General features: G+C 41.0%; 1 protein-coding gene across 1 annotated transcript; it reads left to right on the forward strand.

Moving 5' to 3' along the window:
* Nucleotides 1–934: 934 nt before the first annotated feature.
* LOC144710157 (serine carboxypeptidase-like 34) lies at nt 935–5,718 on the forward strand. Its single transcript, XM_078583839.1, has 10 exons — nt 935–1,251; nt 2,810–2,917; nt 3,569–3,664; nt 3,740–3,832; nt 3,905–3,993; nt 4,084–4,377; nt 4,458–4,594; nt 4,692–4,784; nt 5,065–5,170; nt 5,450–5,718. Exons 1-10 carry the CDS (start codon nt 984–986, stop codon nt 5,597–5,599), a joined length of 1,434 nt encoding a protein of 477 aa, XP_078439965.1. The 5' UTR covers nt 935–983; the 3' UTR covers nt 5,600–5,718.
* Nucleotides 5,719–11,579: the final 5,861 nt, after the last annotated feature.

Genomic DNA, 11,579 nt, shown 5'->3' on the forward strand with positions numbered 1-11,579 from the left:
TTCAATGAACTTAAGGAAAAAGATTGTGGTGTGATTTTGTTTCAGTGCCACATATTGTCCATCATACACATCACAAAGCTTAATGAAGAGGAGAAGTCAAATATTTGACTCTAAGCATACTTGGAAGGGGGAGATAAAGATATAGAGACTCTAAGACTGCCCCATAGGTTATGCAATTAGCCATGATGCATGATATTTGACACAGACACCATATGCCCCTTGTGAGCCTGAGGTTTGTCATTATGTGACTTTCTATTGTCTCAATTGTGGTGCGCCTTACTAAGGGGTCTAGCGATGAACTCAGGAGGATGGAGGATTTCTAATATGGAATAGAACAAAGATTAGCTTGAACAGCTATACAACTTATATTTCTAGATCCGTTTCTTTTGCCTCATTCAGTATGACTCCAGAATTAGGAACTACATATCTTGCACCTGGTGGTAAATTAATTAAATAAAAAGATTCATTGTACTAATAACATAATTATACAAACCCTCAGGTAATTATACCCTTCTTAACGATACTTTTCATTTCTTATGGAAATTAATGGTAGACGAAGAGATACAAAAGAATCATTGATGGCTTCTACCTCAAATCGCTATCTCAGAAACAAAAGGACAAGAACTCAATTAGAATTTTGTCCAGCTGCCTACAGGGCATGAGAGATGAGACGCACCGTGTAGGAAGGACAAACCGGTATGGAGAAAAAGAGGGCGACCAAGAAGAAGAGATTGGAGGAGAAAAGCCGCCCGGGGCCATTGAAATGTTTATAAATCTGATTCCCTTCGCTGCGGTAACTCTCTCTCTCTCTCTCTCTCTCTCTCTCTCTCTCTCTCTCTCTCTCTCTCTCTCTCTCTCCCTCTCTCTCCCTCTCTCTCTTTCTCTCTCTCTCTCTCTCTCTCTCTCTCTCTCTCTCTCTCTCTCTCTCTCTCTCTCTCTCTCTCTCTCTCTCTCTCTCTCTCTCTCTCTCTCTCTCTCTCGGAATGGGTTCTCTCGTCTTACTCATCTTGCAGTTCGCGCTGATATCTAACTTGGTTTTGCTGGCGAGCGGGAGGACGATACCGAGCGATGTCCTTCTCCGGCAAGAAGCAGACCGCGTGGTTAATTTGCCAGGACAGCCGCCGGTGAGCTTTCAGCATTACTCCGGGTACGTGACAGTGGACGAACACCGAGGGAGAGCGCTCTTCTACTGGTTCTTCGAGGCCACAAACGCCCCCCAAGAGAAACCCCTCCTCCTATGGCTCAATGGAGGTATGAGCAATCTCTCTCTCTCTCTCTCTCTCTCTCTCTCTCTCTCTCTCTCTCTCTCTCTCTCTCTCTCTCTCTCTCTCTCTCTCTCTCTCTCTCTCTCTCTCTCTCTCTCTCTCTCTCTCTATCTCTCTCTCTATCTCTCTCTCTCTCTCTCTCTTTCTCTTTATCTCTTTATCTCTCTCTCTCCTCTGGTTCTTTCTTCCCAATTCTGATCGCCAATGTCCGGTTTCTACGGATCAAATCGTATCTTCACGAGAGAAAGCAGGCGGTCGAATGGGATGCTATCCTATCCGACCTGTCCATGTTCTCTCTTTCTAGATCTTTCACATGGGTCGGACGCCTGTCGCGCTCTACTTCGTTAGTGTCTCTCTAGATGATCCCCACTGCGTCATGTTCACTGCCACTGCCCTCTCCGTCTTTTTCTCACAGTCAATAGCCAGACAGCATCTTCATATCTGGGCAACCTTGTGATCGTGCATCATTGAGGAATTATTTTTCAAGGGGCCAGTCGAGTTGGTATGGTAGAGAGAGAGAAAGTGAGAGACACAGAGAGAGAGAGAGTATCTAGTCAATGTTGGAATACTCTGGAATAGGGAACTCTAATTTGACTACCTACGAGCCGCCCACGTGGGTAGAGACAGAGGGGGAGGGCCAAGGGATAGAGAGAGATAGTAATAGCCAATCGGATTAGAGAGAGAAATAAGAGAGAGGAGGGGGGCAACGGGGATGTTTGAGAAAAGAAGAAAGCTACAGAGAGAGAGAGAGAGGGATAATGATAGCCGAACAGCAGTGCAGGTTACGAGAGAACCGGTAATGGAGCAAGAGGGAGAGAAAGATAAAGATATCCGAGCTGGTTAGATAAAGAGAAAGCAAACAAGAGGGGGCAAGAGATGGGGATAGCCAAGCTGTTTAGTCAGAGAAAGCAAGGAAGAAGAACCGAGAAAGGTGGATAGCCGAGTTGGTTACAGTTTGACAGAGAGAGAAAGCCGGAGCACGCTATGAAAAGAAAGAGAGAAGGAAGAGAGAGAGGAAGGGAGAAGGGTAGAGGCACGGAGAGATGGAGAGAGAAACAGAGACGGAAAGAGGAGAGAGAGAGAGAAAGAGACGGAGAGAGACACAAGAGAAAGGATAAATAGCTAAGCACAGAGATACGAGAGAAGATGACAGTCTAGGAATGTTCACTGGCATCAAAGAGGCTGCGTGGCACATGGACTGAAGACTTGACGTCAATTCTGCCTCGTTGGATTGTTGACCAGACCTTAGGATGGGGATCACGTGCTCCCAAATATAAATAATGCTTTAGCCGTAAGGCAACAGATAGATAGATAGATAGATAGATAGATAGATAGATAGATAGATAGATAGATAGATAGATAGATAGATAGATAGATAGATAGATAGATAGATAGATAGATAGATAGATAGATAGATAGATAGATAGATAGATAGATAGATAGATAGATAGATAAAGAGAGAGATAGAGCGAGAGAAAATGTGCGTGTGATGAGGTTTGCCAGCTTTGAATGCTTACAGAAAACGGTTCTCTGTGATTTTGCAGGGCCTGGTTGTTCATCCATCGGGTACGGGCAGTCGGAGGAGCTTGGACCCTTTCTCACACAGCCCGGGTTTCCTGAGATCAAGCTCAACCCTCATTCCTGGAACAAGGGTAACACCCCCTGCAGACGTATTTTTTTCTAGAACGAAAATGAGCGTCCGTAAGAGGGTGATAGAGAGAGTCCCTCAGGCAGCGAACGACAGGGAGAGGACGGAAGAAGAGAGCGAAGGCTCGATCTAGAGAGAACAAGAGTGACTGCAGTAGAAAGTAATTGAAAGGGAGATCGAGAGAGAGAAGATAGGATGAAAAAAAGGAGGAAGAGAAAGAGAGAAAGAGAGAGAGTAGATAGGATGAAAAAAGAGAGGAAGAGAAAGAGAGAAAGAGAGAGAAAAGAGAGGATGAAAAAAGAGAGGAAGAGAAAGAGAGAAGATAGGATGAATAAAGAGAGGAAGAGAAAGAGAGAAGGTAGGATGAATAAAGAGAGGAAGAGAAAGAGAGAGAGAGACGAAGATAGTGAAAGGTTTCTCTCCTTATAAGCTTTAGGTAAAATCAAAAAGCTTTCTCTATTAGACCGAGGTTACGTGTAAATTTTTACACCGCTTTTCAGTCAAAAGTTTATCTGATTGGTCGAGCGTTACGTCCCGCAGCCCTTTTGTGCAGTAAATACAAATCAAGACCATAATATTTCATCTCCAGAAACGCCCGTATAAAATTATTCATCTAAATTACTATCTTTACTACGATATCTTTCTCTTTCTTCAGCTGCCAACCTTCTGTTCCTCGAGTCACCTGTCGGCGTGGGTTTCTCCTACACAAACACCAGCTCCGATCTCGACCAGCTGGGAGACGAAATCACCGGTTCAAATCTCCCACTAATGATTTTTTATTAATCCAAAGTATATCATGTATAATGACTATGTTGCATCTCATCAGCCGACAACTCCTACACGTTTCTGATCAACTGGTTCAAGCGATTCCCCCAGTACAAATCCCACAAGTTCTACATCTCCGGGGAGAGCTATGCTGGTGAAATTCAACACTTTGACCCAAACAAAAAGTAGGATTTCAAGTATTTTAACCTGTAGAATTGAGTCTCAGGTCATTACGCCCCCCAGCTGGCGGAGAAGATATACGACGAGAACAAGAGGGTGACCAAAGAAGACTACATCAATCTGAAAGGAATTATGGTAAGTTCTCACTGATTGAGTCAACCATCGATTATCGTTGAATTTAGGCTTAAACTAGCATTTCATTGAGTTTGGCCAACTCTTGTATAGGTGGGGAATGCGTTGTTGGATGACGATACTGATCAAAAGGGAATGATCGACTACGCCTGGCACCACGCCGTCATATCAGATGAACTCTACGACGAGATCAAGAAGACATGCAGATCGGGCGAGGACAAAACCGGTATTGGATGTAGCCATGCCACAGCTAAGTACTACGAAGTCTACGATCTAGTGGATATGTACAGTCTTTACACACCCAAATGCTTCAACGACACAGTTTTCAAGATGCCTGGTCAGGGAAAACAAAAAATCAATCAAGGGCCAAAAAACTTTAATCAACAGGTAGGTCGGGTGAGAAATTTTTTTATGGGGTAGCAAGTATCTCGCTTGAACTTCATAACTAGGAAGATTTCTTTTTTCAGAGCTCGTGGCGTAGAGATCCTCTGGGGTACAATCCCTGCATTTCCTATTACACGGAGAATTATCTGAACAGGAAGGATGTACAAGAAGCTCTACATGCCAATGTCACCAAGATCTCCTATAGTTGGACCCACTGCAGGTTAAAATACTTTCTGAATAAAAAATCGGGTTGGAGTCACTTTTATTTCGATCGCGAGGATTATTTTTCTTGACTTCATTTGGTGGCTGTTTAACAGCACCGTCATCACCACGTGGAGAAGTGCAGCCCCCTCCGTTCTTCCTATTATTAGGAAGTTGATGGAGGGAGACATCAGGATCTGGGTTTACAGGTGATTATATTAATTATAGAGGGAGAAAGAAAAATGCTGATTAACCCTAACGCATCCAAGTTTTCACTTAAAAATCGTTATAAACTGTTTGACTTCACAGGTTTAGCAAACGATAATTAATATACATGGAAAAGAAATATGTTGGCCAACTCTTACCCGTACAGTTTCTGCACTTTAAAGTGCCATCCTAATATAGAAGATAAAATGTTGACCAACTCTTACTAATGCAAACTCTGCATTTGACTTGTCGCTAACTTTGACTTTGACTTTGACTTGGCAGTGGAGATACAGATGGAAGAATTCCGGTGACCTCAACTAGGTACACGTTGAAAAAGCTTGGTCTAAAAACCCGTCAGTCATGGAGTCCTTGGTATACCCAGAAACAGGTGAGGAGAGATTCTTCATTTCCTGGTCTCTCTATCTCTCTGTCTCTCTCTGTCTCTCTCTCTGTCTCTCTCTCTCTGTCTCTCTCTCTCTCTGTCTCTCTCTCTCTCTCTCTCTCTCTCTCTCTCTCTCTCTCTCTCTCTCTCTCTCTCTCTCTCTCTCTCTCTCTCTCTCTCTCTCTCTCTCTCTCTCTCTCTCTCTCTCTCTCTCTCTCTCTCTCGTTCATGGTCACTGTAGCTGAAGCAAGATTTAGATGCAATGACTACACTCTAATGGCACAGGTTGGCGGGTGGACAGTTGAATATGATGGCTTAACATTCATCACAGTACGTGGCGCAGGGCATCAGGTCCCATTGTACAAACCAAAGGAAGGTTTGATGCTGGTCAAATCCTTCTTAGCAAACAAGGAGCTACCCCGCAGTCAGTATTAGGACAATTATTCACCAATAATAAGTTAATTTTCCCATTTATGCTATCTGGAAGACATCATTCATTTTGATGAGATGGGAAAAGAAATTTGGCAAATAATGAGCTTTTTACTTTGTACAAATGGAACTTGTAATGTCCCCCATGTCAAAGTCAAGCTTCACTTTGAGGATTTCCCAAGATCTATTAAATTATGGAAAGGGTGAAGGATGATGAAACAAGACCGATGTTGTAGATCACATGAGACGTAAGAGGAAGTCGCCAGGATCTATCAATTTTTTGGCCATTTATATATGTATATATATAAATATATGTAAATATATAAAGAGAGAGAGAGAGAGAGAGAGAAGGAAAACCAGAAAAATCAATGATTTCATTCATGTAATCACTTTTTTCATTCTTCATGCGGAGCCAGCTGTTGGGTAGTTAATATTCAGTCAGTTATCTTAGGAGTTTAGTTTTGAATGGGTCAAGGAATAAGCCAAGTCAGCATGGATCATTGGTCTCTAGTGAGATGTGGAGGCAAGGGCTGGGTTTTAGGAAAAGTGGACGGGATATCATGGATGCCCAAGTCCTTGACAAGTGTGGGGCCATGTGTAGTTTGAGACTATAGGCAGTTAAGGGGAACGCCAATAAATATGTATGAGTTCTTTTGTTGAACGTATGTTGTGTGTATCCCTTAGTTATGCTCTCAAAGTGTGCTTTGTTGTTATTTATTCTTATTTTTTCTGTGTGAGACCAAGAGATTGAGAGCTTCCTCTTCCATATCTGTGTGAGGTACTGGAAGAGTGAGTCCCTCTTCTTTCCTTCTTTTCTGGGGGAGAGAGAGTTGGTTCCAACACAAACAACTAAATCTTTGAACTGCAGGGTTTTTAAACCCATGGTTGTAAGACATTCCCAGTCATAAGATTTGTGCTTTGGTGCTGTGACTTGAGATGTGGCATGTAGATTAAGGCACTCTCAATTTTTCGTTAATTGTTTCTAATGTTCACTTCAGCATGCTTGTGTATGATAAAAATGGCCTCAAAACCCATGGGCCATGGCCCTGGATTCTGTCTCCCCATTCAACATTGAGACCGCTGCTTGCTTCTTGCTCTAGAAGATAATTGTACCAAGTCATAGAGCACGCATCAATCAACAATGTTTCTTGTAATATCAGTGCCAATAGAAATTTCAAGATTAGCCGGCGCATTTCTCATATAAATAAATCCATGGTCAGGTGTTAGTTCCCGTAAATGAGGGTATGATGAACCGTCTACTCATGTATAGCCTTTGGATCCCGCATAAATTGGTTTAATATAACAACTGAATCTGTAATATCTAGCCTTGGGTGGATGTAGATTAGTTTCCCAACTAACCATTCCCACGTCAAGCTTTTGATTGGGATCCACTAGTATAATTTCTGGTTTCCGACCTAGTATTCATGTCTCTTTTGGAAGATCTAAGGTGTACTTTAACTAGGACAATATTATGAATTCCTCGGAGTATTCTACCTATATTTCTAAGAGATCTTTAAAATTTTCATCTTTTGATTTCAATTTCATTTGCTAACCGATCATTAAGTTTCGCAATTTCATCCATATCACCCCCCCCCTGAAGATTATGTCATCGATGTAGATAAATAAGGTCCCCACTCCTATCAAAGTATGTTTTATGAACACTTCATGATTTCCACCAATTTTCTTGGAATCCATAACATACTAAACCATGCTCTAGGTGATTGCTTTAGGCCGTACATATTTTTATTTTGTTTGAACACTAATCCTTCATTATGGTTTTAAATTTAAGCCTCATGTATTATTTGCATAGGGTTGATGTAAATTCAATCCTCTAACAGCTGCAACCGAATTTAAAATTCTCATTGTGTTTGTCTTCACAACTTGATAAAATGTCTCAGTGTAGTTAATGGCATAGAGTTGAGTGTAGCCCTTGGCTACCAACCTAAAATTTAGCTTTTATTTCTCCATTGGATGGCACTTAATGGCAAAGACCTACCTGCAGTCAGAAGGTATTTACCTGATCGTAGAAAAATTGGCAATCAAGTTTTGGTCTTCTAAAGGGAAGGCATTTTTATTGTAAGAAGAGGAGATGATAAGAAGGTGGAGGGTAATGTCTAGAGAAAGAAGAAAGAGGGGGGAAAGGAAAATAAAGAAAAGGAAAATTGCTGAAAAACCCTCTTTTGGCCATACTCCACAAGAGGTTCCTTTCTATTATAAAATAAGGTTTTGTCTTTCATTGGGACTAACAACTGTAAATGTGGGTTCACAACCCTCCCCCCTCAGGATGTGTTGTTAACTAACATCCACCTGATGAATGACACCATGCAAATTACAATTAAAATTTCACACATATTACATATAAATCTGCATCCTAATGTCCATATTTTCATTTTATCATGATTTATATTGATGAAAATAGCTTTTAGGCTGATTTATGTTTTCTTTTGGGATTTTTAAATTTTATTCTAGATTTTTAACCTTAGATTGATTTAAAAAAAAATTAAAAGTCAGAAAATATTCTTTTGTAGAATTACTAAAGGTATCAATTCATTTTTCCAATTTTTTTGTGTCGTTTCCAGAACTTTCAAATACTTAATTTTTCAAGAAATTAATTTTATTTTGGAAATGTATTTTATATTTAATTAATGCATTAAATATCCTTTTTAATTATTTAAATCATCACTGCCACGTTTCATCATTTATTTGGCCTTCTTTGGGCAATGATTGGCTCTGCAATCATTGGGACAAGAATCACTATGCATCGTGGTTTGCAATAGCATGATGATTCAATCATTTCATTGTTTGTTTTGAATTCAAGGCCGCAAATGGAATTAATTTGATTTTTATTTTTTATTAAATATAATAATTTAAGTGATGAATTATAAAAATAGAAAAAATCAGCTTTTTTTTGGGATTAATACGACACGAGTCGCTAGGAAAATCTCAAAATTGTAAGGTTATGTGCCCCGTTATACATAGCAAAGAGAATCTTGTTAGAGCGTGGAAAATAGTGCCTGGAAGGGCCTGAATTTTTTATTAAATTGTTCCAAATAATATACTCTATCTACGGGTTACGCCATCTGGCTGGCTGTCGGGGCGTAATGTTTATGTGGCATCTCATGATTCATGAGATGCCATAATTAATTCATAATTTCTACATTTTGTGATTGCCTGGTAAGCCAGCTGGCGAAAACGTGCTACTCAGCAAAGAAAAAAAGGAAAATGCTTCAGACCAATGAAAAAATGGTTTTTGGCCAGCTGGCACCCATGTGGAGGAGATATAAACCCAACCCAACAGCTCAGATTTCTCCTTATTCAAACCTCAATATTTAGATATCAAACCGTCAGCTCAAGCCCAAACTTTGGGGACAGTCTTATATTTTGGCCTTCTATCCCTCCATATGTTTGGATTACAAAAATGACATCAGAAAAAGGGGGAAAACATGATGGAAGGTTGCCACTTACTTTGTTGGCCTGGAAGACAAAAAACTTCTGGAGTCAATTTTTTCCTACATCTTGGATTCAAATTGTGAGTCTCGTGTTTCTATTTTGATTGCCTTAATAAATATCTCCAAAATGTGAAGGAATGAACGAAACTAACATGCCCTTGGAGGATTTGTAAAGGTTAAGATCACTCCATTCTATTCAAGATCAAGAGTAAAATAAAAAAAAAATTCCATCCTATTTCTGATATCTATCCTTTTATTAGATTTCAACAGTCATTTTGAATTTTCATTAAAAAATCAATATCTCTGATTTATGTCTTAAGAATTATCTCCTTATTTTTATGTCTCTAGATTTGGAATTGAACTGTTCTACAATTCAATTTTCTTTTTATCATATAGCTCTCTAAAATTTCATAAAACCATGAAATTTTATAAATGAAAAATAGAATCCATAAAATTCTGAAAAAACTAAAAAATATTTTCTATATTATGGATTATCCTTACTTCTTATATTTTTGAAAAAGGGAAATTTATAAATATTATTCCATAAATATAAAATTTAACTACATTATTTAACTCCCTTAACTACACAATAATAACTACACTTAGAGAAGGACACCGTCTGGTTTTACTGAAAACCTAAACCTAGACCTGAAAATTGATCCGGTCTCAATTGCTGTCTGGTCTTGGTCCAGTCCGGTGTTTGGTCAGTCATGTTGACTCGGGAATGTGAAAATCCATGTTAAGTTGACTTGGCCAGTCTCACAGCATCTAATGTGGCCTCTAGAGCTGAAGTAGTTTCGGATAATGGAATATGGAGAGAGGAAGAGAGAAAGAGAAGAACATAATTAGATAGTAAAAGAGTGTGAGAATTATAGATGGAGAGAGTGAGAGAGTGAGACTGAGATAGTGCAAGATAGAGAGAATACCAGTGAGACAGAAAGAGAGGGAAAGGAAAAGTGAGAGAGATAGTGCGAGAGTGACAGAGGGAGAGAGGGAGCGGGAAGGAGAGTAAAAGAGGGAGATATGGAGTGAGGAAGGGTGTGATAGAGGGAGAGAGGGAGAGAGGGAGAGAGGAAGAGTGTGAGAGAGGGAGAGATGAAGAGAGGAAGTGAGAGGGAGAGAATGCGAGGGAGCAGGTGAGAGGGCGAGAGTTCTATAGGGAGAGAGTGTGAGAAGCAGAGAGATCAAGAGGGAGAGGGAGCAGGTGAGATGGAGAGAGAGAGAGAGAATGAGAGAGGGAGAGCAGGAGAGAAAGAGAGAGAACGAGAGGGAGAGAGGGTGACAAAGAGAGGGAGAGAGAATGTGAGGGCCTTGAGAGAGATGGAGAGAGAAAGAATGGGAGAGCAGGAGAGGGAGAGAGGGAGAGATAATGAGTGGGAGAGCGGGAGAGAGGGATACGGAGTGTTAAAGATACGTGTCACACTCAGAAGAATAGGAACATACCTGACCTGCCACCAATAGACTCCAAGTGTCTCACATCATAACCTGTCATTAAGTGTGACAATGATGATTGTGTTGTCGGACTTCATTTGAACTTCTTCAGTCAAACTTATAATGCAAGAACATCTTTTCCTGTAAATACCGTTGTATACCTTATGCTCGTTGCACAAAAATATTCTATGAAGTTTCCTTTACTTTCATTGTTTTTCCTCCGTTGTTGTTACTATTTTCTAACATGGTATCAGAGCATGCTCTGTCGAGATAGGAAGGATCCTCTGATGAAGGCATCATCCAATGCCACAGGCGACGAACGAGATGGCCCAAAAGAACCACACATGTTCCTCCAACTAGAATCAAGCTTACACGCACCAACTACCCACTATGGATGCGTTAAATATGGGCCACCATGGTGGCACAAGGGTTAGGTATAGAAAGGGAGGGTGCTCATGTAGAATTGACAAGTTAAAATAAGGGTAGTCTATGCATGCATTCTTCATCCTCACTACCCTGAAATTTAGTTCAACACTACCAAAAACTCTCATTTTACATAATAATGAGATCATGCCTTCCACTTTTTGCAATGATATATTTTCTTAGCAGAAAACATGGTGCCAGGTACGGCCAACCCTGGGGTTGTGCTCGTAGACCGATCCATTCGTGCCCTCGACGCCACCTAGGGGGATTTTATTTATAAAGTGAAGTGTTTATCAACCTTTATAGGCATGGAGCAAGTATAAATATCCCAATTACACTCGGATCCCACTCGTCCATGCCGATGTGCAGAAAAGAAAACGATGCATAAGTGCTCGGAGAAGTGCTGGCATCGACGTCTCACCGGAGCCCCCCTAGTGACGATGGTGGAGCGGTGTTGGAGCTGTCCTCACCTCGGACAAGTGGCAACGAGGGGTGCGTGGCGAGGCTCCATTCGAGGTGGGCTTAGTTCATCCCGCTAGTGTGATATGATACGGCTTCGGATTAGGCGGAAGGATGAGCGTTCCCACCTTGAGTGTTCCAGGCAATCCGCCAATCCCGTGGGCCTGCTGGCGAGAGTATGCGATACGTACGGACAGTCAGCAAGCCTAGACGGTCGATGCAAT

This window comes from Wolffia australiana, chromosome 12, assembly GCF_029677425.1.
Source record: "Wolffia australiana isolate 7733 chromosome 12, ASM2967742v1".
NCBI classification, from domain to species: domain Eukaryota; kingdom Viridiplantae; phylum Streptophyta; class Magnoliopsida; order Alismatales; family Araceae; genus Wolffia; species Wolffia australiana.